The following is a 26,292-nucleotide window of genomic DNA, read 5'->3' as shown; positions in this document are numbered from 1 at the left end:
AGTGCCATAAAGAAGAGGACAGGACAAGGACCCCCTACAGACAGTTCACATCTGCCTCTAAAAGCATCACTCAACTTTATGCTCACTTCTGGTTTCCCCAAGCCTGGCTGTGTTTCTTCCATTAGTATCTGCTCATAACAACAGTTGCAGTTGTAAAGATGTGCAACACAGCTGTTGCGTGATTGCACATTCGCACTCTTCTCTGGAATTCACGTTCGCCTGCGTCACCACAGGTGCACAAGTGGGTCAAACACATGAAGCACATTGTAAATTAATGATTTACGTCACAACAAGAAAATATTCAAAGTGTTGAATGAAACCATGTTTATTAATAATGAATGCATGTATACAAATGATTGCTTTAATTCACATTCAATGAGGTTAAACATGTGCCTAGCTGGTGTGACTTAATTTATGACCTATTTACACAACATATTATGCACAGTGTACATTATGATAGTGAAACGTAATATGCATGTGCTAACTCAGAGGATTACAACATTTTTCTGTTGTGCAATTTTAACCAAATTTGGAGGGCAGTAGGCACAGAGTGACTTCTAAAATGAATCCACAATAATCCAAATTGTAATTACAGGTAGTAAGTTGTGAAAATGTGTAGTCAGTGTCATCCTGCTATGATAAAATGATTGACTGCAGCGTGAACTTTTTATGATCTGCCTGACTGGACTAGCTTATTGAATACAATATATTGTGAGGGGAAGTGGGGGTGTGAGTCCTCTTCACCTTAAATAAACAGCAAATGTGAAGTAAAGGAGTTCATTTTGGACTAAGTTGTAATCAGAAATGATCCTGTTTACCCCTCGGAGAGTGATTGATGGGCACCGAGTGACGCAGGTGAGACAGGCGTCCACCCAGACCCCAGGCCGCACTTCTCTTATCTGCTCGTGAAATGGACGAGGGAGAAGTGACAAAGGCCAGGGCTTTGGGTGTGATAAGGAAGGGCCTGATGTCCTGCGTTGGCCCCAAGCGTTCTCCTCGACTGTCCATTTCAAGAGGCCGCATAGGGACCAGGAGTTGTCCACAAGCAGGAAAAGCATCCAGCGCAGTGTGTTTTCACACATGGGTACGAGCCTGACCCGAAGCCGTCACAGAATGTTCGTGTGTACATACATGCAGAGAAATGGGGTCATTTGGAGTTCAGGACAAATTTTTGCCAGTAGTCTCAGACGGCAGGAAAGCCAAATTACTTCCCGTTCTCTGTATCCACTCTTGCTTTGTGTTACCTCTCCCATCCTTCCCGCCTCATTGCTTTCCTCTCCCTTCATTTTCTTCATTCTCCCATCTGGAATTTTCTTTTCTACCTACTGCATAACTTTTTAATCACTTTGTTCTCATTCTGATTCCTGTTCCTTGGCGTGGCATAGCGTGACGATGTCTGTCGGGAAGCAGTCTTTGAGCAGAATACCTCGGTCTCTCTGGCAGTCCAGCTCGCTGATAAAGCCGTACCAGTAAATAACAAGGCCGGGGCCAAACCTGCACATATGAAACAAAAAAAGAATATTTTGTGATTTCAAACAGCTTGGAAGTGATGAGTTTTACACTCCTAGGTAGGTAAATGTGTCATGGATCACAAAAGCTACAGTTTGGATTGGATACGGTTCTTTAAGCCACGCATCAGATGATTTTTCAGATCAGCAAAAAATAAATAAAAAAAAAAGACAAATGCTACTTACTTTCTTTTAAAATATAACTTAATGAGTAATGAAGATAAGGATCTTTCACCTGTGGTCCAGAATGAAAACAAGGTATCCAATGCAAAAAAAATAAAATAAATTGTTGTATTAAATTGCAATCAACAGTATCAGTGAATAAAAAGTCTGTAAAAAGTATGAAAAAGGACAAAAAAAAAAAAAAAAAAGATCTGAGTTTATAACTTCAACTTCTTTTTTCCCAGCAAGTGATGAGGATGTAGACACCTCACCTTCTTATCAGCCAATATAGATATTGTCTGATGTTATCACATTTAAAAACAAGTAGTCCATGGGCCAAGCAGGTTTTCGGTACCACTTAAGGGGAAAAAAAACAACAACACTTAGAATCCAGCCTCTGTGTATCATGGCCTACACAAAAATCTATGATAGCCATCCCAGGGTGGTAGCTGTAGCCAGGTAGGGATCAATGAAGAATTACACAGAGGTCAAACTTTAAAAATGCTCCAATCATGTTGAAAACTATATCACATTACTTGTCTGTTCACAACGATTCCAAAAAGGTATAGTTTGGACTATCTATGACGAATGTTCTGGAGTTATGGGGTCAAAACAGAAAAAAATGGTGACAATGGTCAATTTCAATTTGTACAGGGGTCAAATATTAAAGCTGCTCCAATTTCAGTAAAAAATTATGCAAATTATTGTTTGGGTTAATAGAGCTCTAAAAAAAAAAAAAAAAAAAAAAAGAATAGTTCGCACCATCTGTCATGTTTACTTATGTTACAGGGTAACATATGTCACATGTCATACAATCCAATGGATGTTGACCTTGTTTGACCTTTACTTTGGAGACAAAGCATTCAATACAGTAAAAACTGTTCCATTTTTTTAATCCTTTTATTTCAACCAATAATTTGCATCATTTTTTTTGCTGAAATTGGAGCAACTTTTGACCCATGTACAAACTGAAATTGACCTTTGTCACAATTTTTGCTGTTTTTACTCAATGCCAGAACATTCCATCATAGAGATGGCCAAACTATACCTTTTTGGAATTGTTATGATCAGACAAATAATGTGATATAGTTTTCAATGATTTCAATGATTGGAGCATTTTAAAGTTTGACCTCTGTGTAATTCTTCATTGACCCTTACCTGGCTACAGCTACTACCCTGGGATGGCGATCATACATTTTTGTGTAGACCATGATACACTGAGGCTAGATTCTAAGTGTTGTTTCTTTTTTTTTTTTTCCCCCTTAAGTGGTACAGATTAGGTCAAAATTCTTGACTGGCTCATGGACTAAAGTCACCATGACTCAAAATAACACAAACTGCAGAATTAATCTGTGGCTCACATGCATTCCCGGACGATTGGGTGGGTGATTGGGTGGGAGTACGTATGGATTACAGATCAACTGTGATCAGTTCCACCACTTGTAGATAAATATTTTAAACGCTCAGATTTACCAAATGCATGCAGATGTTTGTTTGACATCTGCTAAGCAGAACATGAAACCTCTAGAGATGTGCACCTCTCCCTTATAAGACAATCTGATACGCATCCAGATACATGGGTGACGATGCGCTACAGGGACAACACTTTTTATTACTTGATTTGGTGTGATACAAGTCTGCATTTAACACAGACATCAGAATAAGCCAAAAGTGACTTTGCTCACCTTCAAATACATTATTTCATTAAGGATCATAGACCTAGCGTGTTGTAGCATGTTTGTGTTGCCACTGGGGGGAGCACCACCATAAAAAGCATAGCATGGAAAAATTCCTGCTCTGAATCGGTAGGACAATAATAAACTGAACTGCGCGCAAGTTCAAACGACCACTATCTGACATGTTTTAGTTTTTAGCTGGCAGGCAAAGTTAACATTAGTGTGACCAGTATCATGAGGGTCACACTGAGCTTTGAACCTTTACGAGACTTTGAAGACGCATAAATAGCAGTGTAATAACTGGTTCATAGTATTAAAAACTGAGCCATCAAACAGTTCATAGTGCATTTAGGTTGACTCAGGCGTCTGTATCGGTGCATTTGCATCTTTTACTTTAAACTCAATGTCTGGTTCATATAGGTGAACTGGTACACCCCCAATAACCTCTATACTAATGACGCATATTGGAATAAGACGTGAAGAGATGAAAAGATTAATACTGAACATAACTATATATTCCTTCTGTTAACTTCCAGGAAACAAAAAGCCCCCTGGAAGAGCGTGACACACACTCGATCTCATTACAACAGCACTGAAATAACAATAATCTGCAAAATAACAAAGCTCCACCAAGGCATCCGGAACCTTTCATCAGAATTATGGCAGAGCACATGGAGTTCAAGACAAAGTTTAAATCTTAAACACTGCATCTGTTTGTGAATATTAACTGGTCCAGCAGTGTCCAGCTGTTGCATTCACATCCACTTTGAAAGCCAAAGCAACTTTGCCTTAGTTGGCGAGCACTGCAGTTTCCAAAGGGCTATAAATAACAACTTGACAAGCAACTGAGAAGTCAAGTTCAGGCAATTTAAATGTTTTTTTCCCCTGTCCTTTTTCTTGTTGTTCGCTCCTTCTCATCTGTTTGTTGGTATTGCGTGTTACAGACACCGCTGTACAGCCCAAGGTTTGCTGAAAGGTGCAGAAACAATTAAAATGAAGCTCCTCACTGGGAGTATCTCAGCGCTTCGCCTCACAAAAGCAATAAATCATCTTTCAAGCTATTTATTATAACTCAAAGAGCCACTGTAGTCTCTCTGTGCCTCATATATATCATACATATTCTTTGAACATTAGCTGCCATGCATAAAGACGTCACAGTTACACCTTAGCCGCCCACATGTAAAACCAGTTTCAGGGGGCTGACGGTGCTCTGGTCCAGACACTTAATCCTCAGACAGTTAACAACATTGCGGGGTCTCCGGAGGTTTGTGCAGGAAGCTAGCTAAGGAGCCACAGAGAGCAGCAGAAGTTCAACTCCAAGGTAAAGTGCATAAAACCTTAAGTTGCAATCAATCACTCCCTGTTGAAATACAGATTCAAAACACAATGGTTTTATTATTACAATCATTTTATTTGAGATTAAAATGTCAGAAAATGACACTGTGAGGACTGGAGATGATCTCAGCACTCTAGGTGAGAAATGAGGACATCTAGGACAGGACACTACTCTATCACACTGCTAAAGGTGTTATTGTGGGAAAAGACATTTTACATGCTCCACTGCTTCATTATTGTCCAAGTGGTGTGATAGAGATACTGTTTTAATGTGCATAAAAAAAAATCTCATTATCCCTTTATTTTATTTGTGAAGCTCTTTGTAACATTTGTGTTAAAAACTGCATCAAGAATAACTCCTAATGTCATTTGCACAAAGTAAGTTTAAATGTAATGTCAATTAGCCATGCTTAACGCTGCGGTTCACAGCATTCTCCGCACCAAAGACACACTTGTGATAAAGAGCAGTCACATCACTGCCAAATCCCAACAGACCAGTTTTCTGTTTTCAACTATACTAAGTGAAGTAAAGAGGCATGAAACACTTTTTTTTATTAATACAAGTCACATGACGCATAGAAAATATCACACGGTGATGTTAAAAATATACAACGCAGTATATGTGGACAAAGTAAGAGATGGACAGATGGTTAAACATTACAGCCACACTTGATTTTACAAAAACAAACAAAAACAAAACATGGCAATATTTTGCTGGACTTACTGTTCCGTCATTGTGACTACTGGATTTAAAGTTTTTGTGAGAGCCTCGCTGAAATGATAGTTATTGTGAGAACACAGAACCCAGCAGTCACATTCCATCAGTTAGTGGAAACACTTTTTCACAATTCTGTTTGGCAACATTTTCAAAATGTTGCTAAACTATTGAGCTAATCTTTGATCGAAACCCAGCTACTGTTCTAATAAACTACAGGTAACAATGAAACCTATGAGATACATATAAATATATTTCTAGATCTTGGAACTTCATGTCATCAGTCTTAACAGCCCTGAGGCCCAATGGTGCCCATGTGTATCCCTGGATGAAAGTTTTCAAGTCCTTGATAGGGCACCAGTACAACACCTGGAACCTGGTGGACTCAGACAATACTAATGAAGTATCTTGTCCAAGGTCACAAACAGGTAGCATGACTAGAAATCAACCAAAGGTGTTATCCAACTGAGCTCTACATATCTACATAAGGATCCACTTCACTCAATACTTCCTTGACTCGAGGCCAATCTCGCCACAAAATTTTAATTTTCTCCAGTTATGACATCAAAAGACAGATATACCTGTAGTCATTTAGAACTGGACCACAGGAGGAAGACTGTCTGTCGCTGGCCTGATGGTCAGGCCTAAAATTATAGCCCCCCCCCCCCGCTTTGGCCCAGCAGGAATATACAACAGTAGGGGAAACCCTGGGATACCCCACAGGAACCAACGGAGACTCAGGAAGAACTTACAAACTACACATAAGTGGGGGTTCAAATCCCTCAACATCTTTTTGAGGCAACAGTGTTGACCACTGAGATACAGTGCCACCCACCTAAACATTATATAAAGGAAGGTAAAATGATAACCACTGCAACATGGCCAAAATCGCCCTCAAAGGGGCACTTGGGTAAAAGGTTAATGCTTGTGCAAGAACTGGCTGTGGTGACATCATTACTTGTGCATGTACTGTGGTGTCTGGGCCTTGAGGCAGTCTATGTTCTACATACAGTACTTTTATGGAGACAGACAGTCAGATGCAAGCAAGAAAAAAAAATATGACTACACACACACACATCACCCACCAAGAGGCCCTTAAAGCAGTACATGCTTCTGCGCCCCATCCTGCATTCTACATTTTACTGTGTATGATTTACGGTGCTCTATCTGTGAGCAAACAGGCCAAAGCTAACAGCCCTGCAGAAAATCCACAGATGCACTGCAAGTTCACCACAAAGTCACTCGCATAGCTCAACCTCTCAGCACTACACAAAAATCAAGCCCCTCCCCAATACACCCATGGTCCACTGCTCCACATGGCCGCCAACTCTTAATATGGAAATGTTATGGAAACAAAACCTAAACATTTACATTAGATGACTTTGGAAAAGGGGTTACGCTCTTCTTTTTATTCAGCCGATGCGCTGTATCTATTTCCTGTGGTCTGGACGGCGAGACGAAGTTGTAAAGCGGCGAGCGATCTTCAGTGTAGAGGCAACCTTCTGAAAAGGTTAAAACTGTACATCAACAGATAAGGCAGCGGTATGCGATACATCATGTCCCGGGTCTGTCTAGGGAGACTAGGCACAAATTGAAACACGCAAAATTATAAACACAGGGGAGCCATGTCACCATGGCCTTTCCATACGGTCAAGAAAATAAATGGACTCTGAATCCTACTCAGAATTAATACAAGTCAATAGTGCAGGGACCTTGAGGTTAAAAAAAAAAAAAAAAAAATCAGAGACTAGGAATAGATACAATAACAGTGAGGGGGATGGGAAAAGTTCAGAGGCCAAAACGGAGCCTGATGATTCTCAACAAACATACACACACAGACACACACACACAAAAGTCATGAACGCACATACTCTGGTTTTTAGACTTAAAAATGCAATTAAACATTATTCATTAAAGTAAGAAAATGTACAAAAAAACACTTCCTTAATTTCACTTCTACACCACATGTTGCTAGCGGTCAGATAGTAGATTTAAGATTCCCACTGAACATAATTTCATCTGCCACGTTTTATGAGAAAAGCATTACTGAAATTACAGGCCGTGCAGTCCTGCCAACACACGACATGAGATGAGACCAAGATGAAAGTACAGGATCTGGAAAGTATTCACAGCACTTCACTTTTTCTACATTTTGTTATGCTTACAGCCTTATTCCAAAATGGATGAAATAAATTTTTTCACCCAAAATTCTACACATAATACACCATAATGACAATGTGGAAAAACATTTTCTTGAAATTTTTGGAAATTTATTAAAAAAAAAAAAAAAAAAAAAGAAATCACATGTACATAAGTATTCACAGTCTTTGGCATGAAGCTCAAAATTGAGTTCAGGTGCATCCACCATTCATCTTTCCAGTGGGAAAGATGAATGCAGCAACATACAGAGATATCCTGGATGGAAAACCTGCTCCAGTGCGCTCTTGACCTCAGACTGAGGCAGCAGTTCATCTTTCAGCAGGACAATGACCCTAAGCACACAGCAAAGATATCAAAGGTGTGGTTTCAGGACAACTCTGTGAATGTCCTTGAGCGACCCAGCCAGAGCCCACACCTGAATCCGATTGAACATCTCTGGAGAGGTCTGAAAATGGCTGTGCACCGACGCAACCCATTCAACCTGACGGAGCTTGAGAGGTGCTGCAAAGAGGAATGGACAAAACTACCCAAAGATAGGTGCGCCAAGCCTGAGGCTGTAATTGCTGCCAAAGGTGCATCAACAAGGTATTGAGCAAAGGATGTGAATTCTTATATACATGTGATTTATTAGTTAATAGAGATTTTTTTTTTCATTTTGTCATTATGGGGTGTTGTGAGGAGAATTTTGAGGTACAAAATGAATTCACTCCATTTTGGAATAAGGCTGTAACATAACAAAATGTGGAAAAAGCAAAGCGCTGTGAATACTTTCCACAAGCACTGCATGCTCAACTTTAACATACCCTCAATTCTTTTGACATTCCTCACAAACCTATTTCAAACAAATGCCTCAAATGATTTAGACAGCATAAGCCTGCACCTGAGGGTGAACTCTGTGTCTCTAAGGTCCCTCCACAAAGGCCTCTTTGTTTTCAGCACCCATACATCAGGTCAAAACGCAGGACAACTGAAGCACTGCCAAACATTAGGTTTAGTCAGTCTTCTGCCTGAAATGCAGGTATGGAACCTGCTCAACTTCTCTAAAGAAGGAAAACATAGACAGCATTTGGTTGAGACGTTAAGAAGGAAAATTGTCTGTAGGAGACAAATGAACTGTGCAAACTGGGAAAAGACAGAACGGTTTTGTGCTTGTGACATATAGACTATTCTTTCATGGTTCGCCTGCACAGTACAGACAGCTGCCATGTAAGAATTTATACATAAAATGAGGAAAGAGTTGTGTAATGTTTGTGCACATGAAGAGCTGGAAAGGGCAGTGCCCAGAGGCGGATTAATGAACAGGCTTGTCTGGGTTTAACGCCAGGGGCCCCAAGTCATATGGGTCAACACATTTTACATCACAAAAATATTGTGGGGAATACGCATTATAAGAACACACACACACTCTATCAGAATAAATGCCATCACTGGCAGTAAATGACCATGTTTGCTAACAGAATGCTGTCCCATGGCATAGTGGGAAATGACAAATGAAAGTACTAGTACTGTCAAGATTAGTCAAGCAAAAATTTAAAATCATGTAAATAGTTTATGGGTTCTCCTTTCATCAAAACAGATATTTTCAGATATTTGTAATATAATAAAAAAACAGACAAAAGGAGGACTCAATATGACAGTAATTGCTGTATTCTAACAGTCTACAATCCGTCTACATTATGATTACGATGGTATTTTAAGGGCCCAAAGACAAGTGCAGGCAAGGCACGTAAAGTCACTTTAATCCATTTCTAGCACCAACCCAGGTTCTGCAAAGCTGAAACAGTCCCCAGATAGTCACTATGCATCCAGTGTGAGTACTTTAAAAATTCTGGTGAATAGTACCTTTGATAATGAAGGTTGTAATACTATAGAAATTTGACATTTGGACCGACTGATCTCAACAATGACCTATGGTCGATCTTGCCAGGGCAATTCTGGGATCTGTCAAAGTGTATGTCACATATGCCCCAAATAGTGTTGAAAATAAAACTCCTCAACCTTTACCTTTGCTATAAAAAAATTTAATGCCAATTTTGAGGCCAATCACTCTGTCTGTAAGTAATAGGGGTTGAATGGAAGAATCAACCGCCATCATACAAGTAATTAACATGACAGCAGCTAAGAAAAGGGAACGCCACCTCTCCCCACAATCACTTCCTAATAGCAATCACAGATAAGTTCAATTCCTTCCACTTAGATATGTAAAGCACAAATACAAGGCAGCTGCAGCAGACAATCATTTGTTAAATGAGTTGCCCAAATCTACACCAGCACCATAATTAAGGGGGGAACTGGGGCAATAAACAGTAAAACATCCTCCTCCAAGTATAATTCTGAATGACACTTTTATGTTTTATTTGAATGGGGTATGGAAATGGAATGCGATATGGATGTGGTTTGTCTTCTTTTGTCACCACTGGAGGCAGGGACTGACTTTTATGTGTGCAAGTGTCTGTTGCATGGTGTTGGGTGAGATCACGAGAAAGAGTTAAACACGAGTGATGGAGGGCAGGTTGCTTGAGCATGTGCGAGTTTTATTGTGGCTGTTGTGGCAGGAGGTAATTTAATGTGGCAGGATGCCAATATAAGCATGAAATTAGCAAGAGAACAACTTTGGTTTATCTGATAGCTACAACCACCACCGCCAGGGCTTGTGTACACCTTATAGCAGAAAAAACAGACTGCATATTGGTCAAAAAATATTTTTATTTAGGTTTTTAAAATAACTTTACAATTATCAATGGCTATAACAGCTAGATGCTACAAAGGTAAAGCTGCAAGCATTATCTAGACTACATTAGACATAGTCATTAACAACTTTTAAACTTATTTGGACCAAACGGCTCCACCTGAAGGCTGAAATTTTGAAATAAAATTATTTCATTAGCTAATTTGTTCCACCAATTTAGAAATTCCAACACACAAAACATTAATTTTATCATTGAATGACAGTAGAATCACTGAAAACAGGGGAATGTTCGATGTGGCACATTAGTACACACACACATCAATACTGACTGTTAAGAAAATGAGAAATACATATTTGTGAAGTAAACCAATCAAAATCTGGAATTTTTTTTCCTTGATAAAGATCAGGTCAGCTGCGGCAGCATGCATTGGTGTCATATGGCCGCATAAGCACCATACTAAGGAACTATCCTTGGTCCTGACTACACGTCCAGCCCCACCTCCCAAAACTAATCATCTATGTGTCACAGCCAGGTGATACATGGGAATCCCCTTGGCCTCTTCCTGGTGTTGCAGTCCACAACACTAAAGCCCCTGTCACACATAGCAAGAATGAGCAGAAACTAGGCCGAAATGGCAAATATTGTCATAATCGGACGCAGCTGTGAGGAAACAAGGAGTGGTCAGCAGTGTCAGAACGCATCCAGACTACCTCACCCATACCTGCATGATGGCATCCAAAGCGCATGTAGACAACAGTTTAGATGAGACAGACTGCTGTCAGATGGCCATAAAAGGCACTGAAGACCACTCAATGTCCACACTTCTGGATGGCAAACACGGGACCGGACTGGGAGGCAGCGCTGTGCTCCTCACGTGCACACACGTGGGGCTGAAATTATCACCCAGCTGTGTCTGTGTGTTCATAAAGGCTGCATGAGCCACTAAACGCGCATGCGCGAGCCACTGGACACCTTTGCTGAAAGTTTGCTGGCAGTCACACCATGCATCAGACGCAGCCTTCCCAGCGAACTTCAACTTCTTTTTTCTTTTTTGCTCACTTCAGGAGCACAACACAACTCTGTACACCATGATGTCAGTTGGATTCTCACATGGGATTTTATTTTTGCAGCCAGGTTAAGAGGCTTTTCACCACAGCCTGTGGTATGGTTCCTATGTGCTCTGCGCTGTGATCGTGGTTCTGTGCTGGACACAGTTCCACATCACACCTCCTACAGAGTTTAGATGGTGATCAGGTGATCAGATGGTGATCAGATCATAATATGCATATTACAGCGGTGAGATCCGTTCATCTCAGTGCCTGATGTGTGCTGTGACGCATTACTGCGCATGAGACCACGGAGAGTTGCAGCTGCACATGGTCCTTTCAGTTTGATTGTGCGCTGTTCACATTCACTGTATCTGATGAATGTGTGCCACATACAGTAGTGTTCAGAATAGCAGTAGTGCTATGTGACTAAAAAGATTAATCCAGGTTTTGAGTATATTTCTTATTGTTACATGGGAAACAAGGTACCAGTAGATTCAGTAGATTCTCACAAATCCAACAAGACCAAGCATTCATGATATGCACACTCTTAAGGCTATGAAATTGGGCTATTAGTAAAAAAAAAAAAAAAAAAAGTAGAAAAGGGGGTGTTCACAATAATAGTAGCATCTGCTGTTGACGCTACAAACTCAAAACTATTATGTTCAAACTGCTTTTTTAGCAATCCTGTGAATCACTAAACTAGTATTTAGTTGTATAACCACAGTTTTTCATGATTTCTTCACATCTGCGAGGCATTAATCTTGTTGATTTGGAACCAAGATTTGGCTCATTTACTAGTGTGCTTAGGGTCATTGTCTTGTTGAAACACCCATTTCAAGGGCATGTCCTCTTCAGCATAAGGCAACATGACCTCTTCAAGTATTTTGACATATCCAAACTGATCCATGATACCTGGTATGCGATATATAGGCCCAACACCATAGTAGGAGAAACATGCCCATATCATGATGCTTGCACCACCATGCTTCACTGTTTTCACTGTGAACTGTGGCTTGAATTCAGAGTTTGGGGGTCATCTCACAAACTGTCTGTGGCCCTTGGACCCAAAAAGTACAATTTTACTCTCATCAGTCCACAAAATATTCCTCCATTTCTCCTTTGGCCAGATGATGTGTTCTTTGGCAAATTGTAACCTCTTCTGCGCATGCCTTTTATTTAACAGAGGGACTTTGCGGGGGATTCTTGCAAATAAATTAGCTTCACACAGGTGTCTTCTAACTGTCAAAGCACTTACAGGTAACTCCAGACTGTCTTTGATCATCCTGGAGCTGATCAATGGGTGAGCCTTTGCCATTCTGGTTATTCTTCTATCGATTTTGATGGTTGTTTTCTGTTTTCTTCCATGCGTCTCTGGTTTTTTTTTTTTTTGTCCATTTTACAGCATTGGAGATCATTGTAGATGAACAGCCTATAATTTTTTTGCACCTGCGTATAAGTTTCCCCCTCTCCAATCAACTTTTTAATCAAACTACACTGTTCTTCTGAACAATGTCTTGAACGTCCCATTTTCCTCAGGCTTTTAAAGAGAAAAGCATGTTCAACAGGTGCTGGCTTCATCCTTAAATAGGGGACACCTGATTCACACCTGTTTGTTCCACAAAATTGACAAACTCACTGACTGAATGCCACACTACTATTATTGTGAACATCCCTTTTCTACTTCTTTTTTTTTTTTTTAATAATAGCCCAATTTCATAGCCTTAAGAGTGTGCATATCATGAATGCTTGGTCTTGTTGGATTTGTGAGAAGCTACTGAATCTACTGGTACCTTGTTTCCCATGTAACAATAAGAAATATACTCAAAACCTGGATTAATCTTTTTAGTCACATAGCACTACTATTATTCTGAACACTACTGTACATGTTATTACATATCAACATTTCCTGGGTAGGGGTCCAGTGGAGGCGGAGATCCCACAACACACTGGAAGGCTTTGCTGTGACCGATTGATCTTAGAGCTCAATCAACCGTAATTGTTTCAGATACTGTTCTGATGCTCTCAGAATACGCAGACTGTGATCACATGATGCAAAAACTTCATATAGACCACCATCAGATGTGCATTCCATCTCGATGGTGCCAAGAATGTTTTGAACATGTGCAACGCACTTGGGACAGCTAAGTAAATTGGACCAAATATGTAGATGCTCACAGACTGCCATCCGCAAGTCTTCGGACCGCAAGTCAATATTTGCCGATTGTGGCTGGATGCGTCATTCTGTCGCAATTCCCCCTCAATTGGCATATGTGTGACGGGGGTTTAAGGCTCCTGCACGCTATATCATGCACAGAGAAATATTTCATGAAAAACCACAAATCCTCTTCAGATTTTTTAAATATACATTTTTACGGTGCTACAGCACACTGACACTGCCTCTGCTCATATTTTGTTCACCACTGGGAGCAGCAGCACATACAGCACAAAGCGCAGCATAGAAAGAAACCCAAAGGAAGAAGCCAGCTGTTGTTAGCATAGTATAAAGTAAGTCCCTTTGGCTTCTCCCTTGTTTTCACTCTGGGTCGCAGACCCAACGTGCATCTGCACATTGATTTGGCACAAGTTTTATGATGTCCTTCCTGACGCAACTTCACATGACAGGGAGAATGTAACTTTCCGCACTGGAAGCAAGCGCACTAACCACTCAGCCACCACCCCTGCCCTTGCATAGTATAAATGGCATAAATGTCATTCCGAACCAGAATAACAGTTGTAGCAATTTGTGAAAGAACGTAAAATTCCATTGCGTATATCTGTCCTTTATACTGCGTACCACTGTATAGTATCTGCAACAGTGAAGGGAAAAGTCTACAAGACAGTAGCAAGACCAGCTATGTTGTATGGCTTACAGGTGGTGGCACTAGCAAAAAGACAGGAGGCAAAGTTGGAGGTGGCAGAGTTGAAGTTGTGATTCTCTTTGGGAGTGACGAGGATGGACAGAATTAGGAATGAACATATCAGAGGGACAACTCAGATGGGACAGTTTGGAGACAAAGTCAGAGAGGTGAGATTGAGATGGTTTGGACATGTGCAGAGGAGGGACCCAGGGTATGTAGGGAGAAGGATGCCGAGGATGGAGCCACAAGGCAGGAGGAGAAGAAGGGGGAGTAAATTAAGTTAGAAAATTGCATCACTTTACCATCATAGATTATTCAATAGAGTTTACAGGCACAATTTACAGATATGTAAAATCAGAAAACCTGCAATTTAATGACATTTCAAATACTAATTGTAGGTTTACCTATTTATTAAGCAAATTTGAAAAAATAAGTGTATATTATATATTCCAAAAAACAAAAAAATGCCCAAAAGCATCTCCACTATACCAGTCTTTAGAAAAGCAATACACAAAAAACACACTTTTTTTTTAAATCTCCCACTGTTTTTGCAGGTCTACAGACCCCATCAGCCCTGCTCCCTTCTCACATTAACCCAAATCTCATCCTTTAACAATCACAACCCGACAAGTCAATTCTGTGTCATTCAAATCTACTGAATAAGCACACGTGCTGCAAGCAACAAACGAATTATAGTACTAATTAAAAAAAATCACAACCTATAGTACTGCTGAAAAATATGTGGCTCGTTCAGACCTGTTTGTACAATTTACCTGACCAAACATCCTCCAGCCGGAGAGAGGATTTTACTCTGGGCGTGGAATTAGTTAAGTCAGTTTACTGAGCATGTGGCTACATTAGCAACACATACCTGAGGAACAAGTGGGCGACTTGTGTTGCCTGCTGGTTCCCTCAAAGATCTACAGCTTTCACGGTTCAGCACTCTTTGACACAGTCTTGCCTGCTTTGTAATGTGGAGCAAAACTAAACAAGATGTGATCTGCTCTTGGTTTAGTCTGTTTTTTGTTCAGAAAACTGGTCTGAACAGCATAACATACATAACCAACATAAGGGTTAACATTTAGAAACGTGCCCTATATCGACCCCCAGCCTCTTAAACGGTATTATAAATGACAAAAACGGGCCGACAGCTTCAGTTATGCAGATACGATAGGCATCATTATAATTTGGTGGATTTGATACGCACCACAACACTTAAGAAATGCAATTCTACAAGTACTGCAATTAGACATTACAATATATTGCAATTTTTGTAACATGACCATGGGAAAAGGCTAACGAATGCACTTTTTCAGGAGAACCGTATTGCATATTTGATAAACGTTTTGAAGTAAATTGCTGCCTTCCAAAATCTTTCACAGTCCCAGATTTTGGCTGTATAAAACGTGGTAAAAATATTTTGCATTAGGGTTGTGTAATGTCTCTTTAAGCAGTATAAGACAATGCAGACTATATCTTCTTGCTAGCTTGGATAATTTTTTTTTTAAGTCCTCAAGGTGAAAATTGGATCTGATGTCCATCAAAAATTCTTGCGGTCTGCATTTATTTTTTCCTCGTGTCTGTGTAGCAGGTCTCCAATTTGCAGACTGTGATCCTGATTCCAAAGATTAGGTATTCAGTAGTCTAAAGGTGTGTGTTAGAGTATTATACACAATTTTCCACCAGGTCACTGTCAGTTGCAAGCAACATGACAAGGGAGCTACTGGGTATGCTCACTATGATACTGTGTGCAGTCAATTTGCGAAAGTCTATAGTTATAATAAGATATCACTACAAAGCTACAATGTATCTATTAACATCTGAAAACTGTGTTCTGCTGAAGAATACAGTATGCTTTTCATTGGATTATGAATGCATATCATATTTCCAGATGGAATTTAAAGAGGTCAGCAAACACTAAAACAATCTGCATTGTATTTTAATTTTAGTTTACACTGCAGTCGAGCATCAAAATAACCGAGCTTCCCAATGCAGATTCAAGTGGACATTATTTCAAGAGACACTGATGAAATAATCGCAAAGACATCTGTTAAAATAATACAAAGTAAATGTAATGAAAATAAAATGCAAAAATAAGATGTATGATGTGGGTGTGGTCCAGTACACAAGAAATACTCCACATAGTATATGTGCGACTCTGTGGTGCTTTTGCCAGAATGATGAGCAGATCTGTGCACCTCGTCGTGGTGCCACAGTGCTCATGTACCCATGCTCTCCTAACGCACAGCTACTGTGGACCACTGTGCATGATCACTGCCCATTCCGATCAATGAAATCACGCTGCTCCAAAACAGAAAATAATCTCCATTGTATTTTAACTTCAGCCTAATTTATAACAAAATTGTCTATAAAATGAAAGCAAAAGACCCATATAACACCTTATCAGCACAGTTTACATCAGATTATTCATTTTTGTGGTTCACAATGCATCCCCGCATCAATTTTTTAATGCTCATTTTCAAAAACTACACCAAGTTCTACAATGTCACTATCAGCACTGATTAAATGTCATAAGTATTACGTCTCCGTGGCCCGACTGGGTATCTGATCACAAGAAAGGCAACACTGTTCTCAGATGAAGCTTATTAGGGTCCAAAACAAAATGCTGGCTACAGTGCTAATTTGGAGATCTGTCCAGAGGGCCCTTTGGTCTTTGACGAGTCCCCATGTCTCTGCTTGGAGACAGGAAGCTCCATGTGGTGGTGGCAGGCGAGCAGGCTAGGGGGCTGGGAGGATCTATAGACAGAGGACCACCTCGTCGGGGGATACATGCTTCTTTAACCTGTTATTTTGAACTCCCAGCAGCTCTGGCCGATAATTGCCACCTGTCTCTGGGGGAAACACATTCAAAGGCTGGCAGAGGGACGGCCATTTTGTGTCTGTTGTGCTCCTCACCCCATGTAGCACTGGTCCTAATCCTGCCCTTAACCCTGCTGGCTAATGTGTTTTCAATTTAGGATGATCCCTCGCTACAACCACGGCCTTAATCAACAACAGTTTGTAGTGTAACCTTATCTGCGCTTGCTAGTACAACCTCAGCCTGACCAGGCGCCTGTAAGCCTCATGTTCCAAAGGGGGACGGCAGTACTCGTACATGTGCGATATCATGTTTATGTGCAAGGTCATTTGATGCAAGTCTAAAATACACATGCATTGTTTTCTCATGTAAAGTTGTGGAAATAAACATGCTTGAGTAGCGCAAAGTGCTGCCATATTACAAGTTAATAATCTCAGACTGAAACCAACTTTCATATCCAAATAGATTTTTAATGATTAAATTATTATTTAATTTATAAATGACACAAAAAAGTTAGGATATGTCCATTATAATTCATAACTAGAAGCACTCAGAGAGTGCAAACCTCCGCCAAGGCCATGGGGTCACTGATGCCATAACATCTACACGCCGTGGAATCATTGAACCTAAAAAAGTCTAACAATGATGTTTGCTCAGTAGTAAAAAAAGTTTCATCTGCTGTGACTGGATAGCATGTATCCTTAGCGCTTGGCATCGCAGTTTATTGCAACTTGCACCTTTCCCAGAAGCTACCGTCATCTGAGCACTGATATTGATATTGCATGTGCTTATAGACAAAATCAAATAAGAGAAAAATTCAATTTATTATTCACTAAACTGCAAATATATGAATTTTTTAACATTTATGAAACACTTCTCTAAACAAGGCCATAGGGTCACTGACCCTAAAGAGATTCCCTCCTTGGCACAGTGATCTATTTCTTTTGACTCTTTCTCTAAAATTGTATATAATAATCATTAGATTATTAATATATAAACAAAATAAATGTAAGAAATATTACAATTGAAAACAATGCAACCCGAACGTGATGACAGCTGCAAATGCTTAATGCTAACTTTCACATTGAAAATGCCATAGACATGCTAACCCGTTAGCATCGGGATCCGGATCGGATCCGGATCACACCACTAAAATTTAATCCACTTGTTCCTCTTGTCATTTTAGCCACAAAATTTCAATCAAAATCCATTCAAACTTTTGAGTATCCTGCTGACAGACAGACAAACAAACAACGTGACCCGAAAACACAACCTCCTTGGCGAAGGTAACAATCCATGATATGTCTTTAAATTATCTTGTTTTCTGTCAGAAACCCAATGATACACAGGTGGCTTCTGACAACCAGCACAAAAAAACAAAAACAGTTTCTCATGTTCAGCTAGTTTCTATCCAGTAAAGCTAGGTGATTAGTTTAGCTAACTATCAGTTACAACAGTTTCTATAGCTAGGTCTCAGTGCAAATCTAGGAGCATGTGCTGGTGCTGCTCATCTCCTCATTCACTATGGAGCCTCCTTGGAACCTCAGATGAAAATCATGGCAGGTAGACAACCATTCATCCCTTCCTCTTGAAAGGAGCCATCTATCTGCCACAGCTAGGTAAAAAGTGTGGAAACCCCTTTTCCAGTTACTGGGGTGCTCATCACTGAGACACCTGTGTGATGGATCATGTCCACAGAAACGCACTACTTGACCACACCTCACAACTCAAGTCATATTCCTCATCTGAATCTCCCTAAGTGACCCTTTGTTCGACATAAAGTCAGTCCAGAGGTATCATCCACAGGGACCTAGCACCAAGGAGATCCTGTGGATGCCTTAGGTCACTGGTTCGTATCCTAAGTATCAAAACCATAATTTAAGACAGGAAACAGCAGGACCCTAAAGACTCAAACCTTCATTCTCTTGCAAAACTCTGGCATCACTAAACACATTTGTCCAGCAACCTCATGACTACGCGTTCTTCCCAGGTCTCAAAGGTCGAGGACCCAGATACATGAACATTACGTCAGATACACTTCTGAAGGCTAAGTCCAGAAAATCATTGAAACTTTGGATCTTCATCGAGGACAATCACAAACCCAAACACTCTGACTCAACACCAATAATAACGTCTCAAGCTGAACCACATTAAACTTACTTTAAGACAGTGTATAAAACAGCAAAAGCCTAACTTCCCCTGTACAAAACAGTGCTAAATCTAGTTGCTATGCATAAAACTTTACACAAATTTCATACATTTCTTATTTACACAAAGTACATTTCTTATTTTTATAGTCACACTTCATTGCTGTTTGTTTTTCCAGGGGAAACACCATACAGCCATATGCTTGTAACATCAAGTTCATAAATTAGTGAAATAGCTTAAATTTTGCTCCCACTTCAGTAACTGCTGAATCAAACGCTGGGAATGGAGCAGCAGGTGTGAATGTTTGTTGTGCAAGACCTTCTGACCTCTGCATCCATGAGTAGAACCCTGCCCCAAAATTAGAGTGTGGCCTCTAATGTCTCTCTGGGAGAAAAAGGGGGCCTGGCTTTCGTCCAAGTCAGCACCTTTGGAAGTGCAGTTGTGTTACCACCACTAAATCAACATGTCAGCACCCGGCCCAGTGAACTTCTTCACCCAGACTCCACTGCTTAGAACTACTCCACACACCTAATGAATTATTGTGAATGCCCATCTGTCTGCTTAAACCAAAAATAAGAGACATAACGAGAAATTTGGGCGGTGGGGGGGATTTTTCAGCTGTTGCATCGATTATTTGTAGTTTGCCATTGCGATCATCACCAGACACACAAAAAGAAAGAAAGAAAGAGCGAGAGAAAGAAAAGAAACAATGTTGGGCTTGTTGATGTGAACAGAAATATTGATGTCAACTAACAGTATCCCTGTTATCAAGCTTGGCTTGTGAGCCCCCCCCCCCCAAAAAAATAATATGGCGCAGTCTCATTTTGGGGAGGCGCATTTTTTTTTCTCTTTCAGATGGATAGAAACTAAAGGTTACAGAAAATCTCGGCCTTATTCGGCAGTGTTTACATTCCTGAGGGTAATTTTAGCCCCGGGGGGAGCAGAGCGGGGGGCCGACATGTCGTTGGGGCTTGTCAGTGGTCGATGGGCCAGCCGGCGTGGTGGCGGCACCTGGACATGTGGGTGGCACATACAGAAACACACATACAGAGAGAGAAAAACCTCTAGCGACAAGTCACTGGAACTACATGTTACGTGTGTTTTTAATACACTCCCAAGGTTAAGCCTTAGAAAGCAAAAAAAACAAAACAAAAAAAAAAAGCCAGGAATTAATGGATGGCAACTTAAATATATTAAAAATATTATTATCAAAGGCATTCTCTGTCAGTGTCTGCACTGGAAGCTGGACAACTGAACAGACACTGGCCACTGTGGAGGCCAAGTGGAAAACTACGGAATAGAGAATGTAGCCTCAGCAGCACGCCCACCACAGAGCACCGTTTAGTTTTGTATCCAGTGGATATCCCCAGTGTTTTCACTGATCATCTGGAGTGCAAATCTAATTTCATTGTCATTTTTAAAAATTTGCTGTGCAAACAAAACAATAATCCAAGATCAAGAATCACTAAGGGCTTCTGTGCGCATGTTGGGATTTGTCTTTTATTACTCCCAGCCCAGAGTGTCCCTGCACAGGGTAAGAAAGTAAACGGTGGTGCGCCGGTGGAGTTTGTATAAGTGCACATGTAAGAGAGAGGGGAAGACGTGGGGGAGAGGGGGGGAAGAGAGAGGGAGTTGGAGCTTATCGAAACTAATTAGGCGAGAGATCAGGATGGAAGCTAAATACTGGGCTACATGTAATGAAAGAAGCAGAATGGGGGACATCTAGGGGTCAGGCCCACACCAAACAGTGATCCTCAGGCAATGTGATATTGATTTCCACTTGTTTGGGGATGAAGGTGGAGAGAGTTAGGGGGGGCAGAGGAGAGAGAGAGAGAGAGAGAGAGAGAGAGAGAGAGAGACGTGCAAGAAAGCAGCAGGGCTGAGTCGAAGGGTCTCGCGAGTTGTCAACTTGACAGTTTAACCCCTTTTGGAGTAGAACAAACAAACAGAGAGATCTCCTGGGCTGACAGCGTTGATCTGTCATAGCGATGACACTGCAAAGCCCCACACAATGCCCACACAGGAGAGAAGAGCAGGGTGGCTTGATACAGATATGCAGAAGCACAGTCTTTAAGACAGTATCATGCTGCTAAAAATCGTACAATACACAAAAATCAATGTACCTAAAAGAAAAAAGCAAAACAACAAATAGCTTAATAAATGACATAAGTGAATTTAAAAGCAACATAAAGACTATTGTATTTTCTAGCCTATGCTGCACCACAATATTAGTCACATCTATCCAAAAAAGCGTCAGAAGAGGAATATACACACACACACTTGGTGTTACCGCATTACTTATTTATACCATGAACACTGCATTACAGAGCAGAAGCTAATTTATGTTATTGAAATGCAAGAGTAAGCTTTGTCAACACTGAATAGATGAAAATGACAAGAAAAAGTTAAATGTGCATGTTTACCTCATTAAATGTAATTAAACTTTTTAAAACTCCTATACACTTTTCCAACATTACAGTTTGCTTAGCCATCTTCAATTGTTACTGTTTATGGCTGTCCCACAAAGTTAAAACAAGTGCAGCGCAGAGTGGCAATAAGGTTATTCAGTCTTTATTCTAGAGTACAAAAATTATTTCTACTTCTTATTCAAGAGAGTGGTCTTTCAGTTTGAGAGCATGATTTATTAATTTTACTCTGAGGTGAAATTAAGAATGTGTGCCAGCACGTCCTCAGCCACATTTTATTTTACAGAGGTTGGCATCCATATTAATGGTGCAGTACCGCAAAGCTAGCAGTACCGTCACTGCCAGTGGACTGTGGAACAGACAGTACCTCTTTCAGATCAGTATACAGGAGCAGCTTGTGAGATGGCACACTCTTGTGGTCATCGATGATAACGCAGTTTTTTTTTCCATATACACACTGCTTTGAAATAAAATCTGTGGGACCAGCCAAACAAGTAAAAAATAAAACAGACTTATAGTCCAGAAAACATGGTATAAAAGGATAATTTCACACTTTTTCAACCATTCTCATCTTAGACACTGGTAGCAATCAAGCATGAGTGTCCTACTCATCTTTGACAATTGACAATTGTTGAACTATACAATTGTTGAAAAGGAATATGTGGGTTTCCAAAAGGACAACTGCTGCTTTCTGCCAAAATAATAGTTTTTCTCCCCAACCTTAAAGCTGCATAGTGTGGTTTTTAGACATTCTTGCATGTTTGGAATAGTTGACAACTTATTTTGCTGGTGATATTATTAAAATTCTATAGGGATTATTTAACATGTGTGACAGCTGCAGTAAACTCACCAGCCACCAACTTCGATAGGTAGCTCTCTAACACTCTAGACCAAGGTCCCGTATAAACGGCATATTGGGAAGAAAACAAATAGTTGGCCATATTTCTTCAAACAGTGTTGTACCACTAAACAGCTGACGATTACAGCTGCTAGTATTATTTTGTTGCCATTTTGAACATACGGTGGACTTTTTTTTTTTTTTTAACTCCTACGGCGGCTGCCCCATTTGCACTTGTTCCACTCCTTCCTAAAGTAATTTTTTCAAAAAACAATAGACAAAATCACCAAAGGTGAAGGCAGCATCTCAGAGACGGGAAATTTTGATTAAAACAAACTTATCCTTAATATATTAATGTGCCTATAATCATTTCTTATTTTTACAATTTAGTATGTCTGAAAATGCTTTCTAATTTATTATAAATAGCCCAGAAGCAATATTTTAGTCCACTCCCCTGTGTTACATAGTTTGTGTGAGCCTGATAAAGCAGCATGGTGACCATCTATGAACTACAGATGTCAGTGCTCCTCTCTTGTCACTCAATCTGCCAAGGCCGTCACCCTGAGCACCTCCTCTCATGTTCTTAAACTCTTGGAGGCGCTTTCACTTTTCTCCTCAAACAGCCTCATCGCTTTGTCAGACTGCCAAAGGGGACTCCATTAGCCTGGCCAAGCACACAGCCCCCAACCCTCTGTTATACTTAAGGCGCGCACACACGCAGAGGGAGGCTGATGCACACAGTTAAGGCTGTCCACATCAAATTAGAGTGGCCCCTATTGTCCCCATTACGGCCTGGGAATGCTCCATCATGACGGATGCTACGGGGTGCCTCACTTGTCAGGAGTTGTCAGACAGATCGGGAGTCTGGATACACACAGCTGACAGGTAATCTTAATGTCTTCAATTAGCCCAATTAGGCCTGTCATAAACAATTCGATAAGTGCTCGACCAAGACAAACAGATAAACGCACACACAAATGCACACATGTGGAGGTCTGCGGGGTATTAATGAGAAGGGTAATGGGTTTATCAGCCGACGGTTGGCTTGTCTTTTGTTTCATAGGCGGGGGTTGTCCCCATCCCTCGCTCTCTCAGCTGTGCACTGCTGGCTGCTACCTGGTCAGTTCAAATTGTACCATCTCCTTTCATTAGCACATCGCTGGCTGAGAATCTGAAAGGCCGTGACAATATTCATTGAGACAAGTGTGAGCAGATTGCCTGGAGCAGGTGCTATAAGGAAGAATAAAACAAAAGCAGCACCTTCGTGAAGCCTCCGTGTGTGCGCTGTACATTTTCTATGACTGTCTTACAGTATGTTCTCTTCCCAGCCGTAGCACATGCATAATGGCACAAAAAAGTAGTACAGAAAGGGGGGGTGACAAAGTAGAACCTGGTGTGAATTTTCAGCGTTTAGAAAGCTGTGGTGAAATCCAAATATTGTTTTGAGCATGACTGAGCAGGCCAACACCTTTCTGTGCAGAGGATGTGTGATTGCTCACGCTGTTTGATTTGGTCACTCCTTTATCAGATCTTATCACAGAGCAGCTGTGAATAACACTCACTCCATCCCCTGCTTTTGTCCTCTTAAACGGTTTCTTTAAATTCATTTGCATTCACTATCAATTGCTGTTTCTCTGTGTACGCAAGACATGTTCTGAGGAAGCAAATGTTTAAAACCAAGATTCTGCAGTTTGCAAACGGGCAGATTCGAACAAAGGCAGCATCAATATTTGAACAAGAACACTGTGCTGAACTTTGTATAGGGGCCGTGAAATGCAAAAAAAAAAAAAAAAAAAAAAAATTATGACACACTGAGTAGAGGACAAACACACCCTATGGGCAATGCTGCATTAAAGCAGGTAAAAATAATGTTTTGCTATAAGTACAGGACTTTCCAGAATATAGGTTTCCTGCACAAAAACAAAATAAACAAGAATAGTGTCAATAATAAAAAGTACATTCCAACACTGCACAAAAATCCCACATTAAAGAGTTTATAATACAGAAAAAGGTGCAACATATATTCATATTTATGTTTTTCCCCTCTTTACATACATTATCTGGTTTGGAGTTATCAGTATACTCTTCATTGCCCTACATGTCACACAATCTGTGTGTGCGTACGTGTGGAGAGTGCAAAACAATTAACTAGAAGGCACTCGGAGAGCACACACCTTCACCAAGGCCACATATGCTCTGGCTTAAATTAACTCCCTCTGTTTAAAGGACTTATCCATTTGCTCAAAATTTAATCAACATGCTCTCACAACTTTTTGAGTAAAATGGTGGCTATGTGGTCAAACATTCTTCTGGATCTCAGTCCGTCATTATATGAAGGACCTCCTCCAACATTAGCCACTTGTTTTACGGACCATTATCTATCTGCTCACCAAATTTCTTTGAAATACATTCATTACCTTTTGAAGTATCCTACTAACAGACAAACAAGCTGGAATGGATTGGTCAATGATCAAGTTCAGGCAAAAGATATACCTGAGATACAATGTTCTTAAGTAAAATATTTGCGATTGATTGAGGGACAAAATGACCTTCATATCTTCAGGTCACCAAGAGAGTCATAATAAAGTCATATACAGTGGGCAATTAAGTACCGAACACAGTAACATTTCTAAAGGTGCTATTCTGAATTTCACAAGATGTTAATAGCCAAAATAATTCATACATACAAAGAAACCAAAACAAATACAGAAACTAAGTTATGTGTAATAATGTCAAAATGACAGGAAAAAAGTATTACACATGAAGAAAGAAAGGACATGAAAGAAAGCTAAAACACAGCTGAAATCTAACAGTAATTAGAAAGCACCCCTGTCCCTGTCACTGCAAATTAATATCAGCTAATTCAGTATTTGAAGACTGTGTGGAAGAATGGGCCAAAGTCACACCTGAGCAATACATGATTAGTTTCTCCATACAGGAGGTGTCTTGAAGCTGTCATTACCAACAAAGGCTTTTGTATGAAGTATTAAATAAATTTCAATAAGCGTGTTCAATATTTTTTTCCTGTGTCCTTCCATTTTATTACACATAACTAATTTCTGTACTTAATTGTTTGGTTTCTTTGCATCTATGGATTACTTTGGTTGTTACTGACATCTGGTGAAATTTCATGTCACAGCACCTTTAAAAGCCATGAAGCACTTGTTACAAAAGAAAGCTATAAGAGTTATAAGTAAAAAAAAAAAAAAACATATTACGAACCAACAAAGCAATTGTTTGCTTGTCTGTGTATTTTGAAATTTCAAGATTTGGTGGATTATTTTACGATACAGACCATGTAAAAAGTTAAAATTAAACTTTTGCTCTACACGTTCAGGAGTTGTTAAAATGAGGGTGTCCAGTTATCATTTGCGAGTAACACTGATATTTGAGAGAAGAAAGATTTGAACTACTGCTAAAAGTCATTGTATTCTGTAAAAGGTGTTAGAATCTGGAATAATTGTTCTGATAGTATCATCTGGTACATTGGTAGGTGTCAAAAGACTATAAAACAATGTAATTTCTTACTATAGTAGGCTATATTAGGCTAACTGTTTTTGTGGTTCTTTTTGGTCATTTGCACATCATATTTGATTATTTTGTTCTGTTCAGTTACGTTATTTTCTGATTGTTACCTTGTTCTGAGTGTATTTAAATGTGTATAGTAACTGATGTAGGGGGTGAGCGTTATAAGCTTTTGCTTCAGCCCACGCCCTTTCAGCAGCACCCAATTGGGAAACTGAGTTATTGTTGTATTTTCTCCTGTTTTCTTTATTGTATTTTTTTTTTGTTTTGTTTTGTTAGTAAGAAAACTGTTATGTTGGTACTTTGTTTATGCATGTGCTGAATAAAACTTATTCATTCATTCATTCAAAAATATATTTATTGAGAAAAATGATGATGGTTCAA

The 26,292-nt window shown here is 40.0% G+C and overlaps 1 protein-coding gene across 1 annotated transcript in view; it reads right to left on the bottom strand.

Annotated features, from left to right (window-relative positions):
- Window positions 1-307: 307 nt before the first annotated feature.
- cdin1 (CDAN1 interacting nuclease 1) overlaps window positions 308-26,292 on the bottom strand; it is a 151,928-nt gene continuing 125,943 nt past the window's right edge. Inside the window, 1 exon segment of the mRNA XM_034159540.1 lies at window positions 308-1,494. Coding sequence (XP_034015431.1) covers window positions 1,353-1,494 — 142 coding nt within the window. The 3' untranslated portion in view covers window positions 308-1,352.

Source organism: Thalassophryne amazonica, chromosome 19 (assembly GCF_902500255.1).
Source record: "Thalassophryne amazonica chromosome 19, fThaAma1.1, whole genome shotgun sequence".
Lineage (NCBI taxonomy): Eukaryota > Metazoa > Chordata > Actinopteri > Batrachoidiformes > Batrachoididae > Thalassophryne > Thalassophryne amazonica.
The sequence above is the reverse complement of the archived record's forward strand: the minus strand, read 5'-3'. Positions and strand labels throughout refer to the sequence as shown.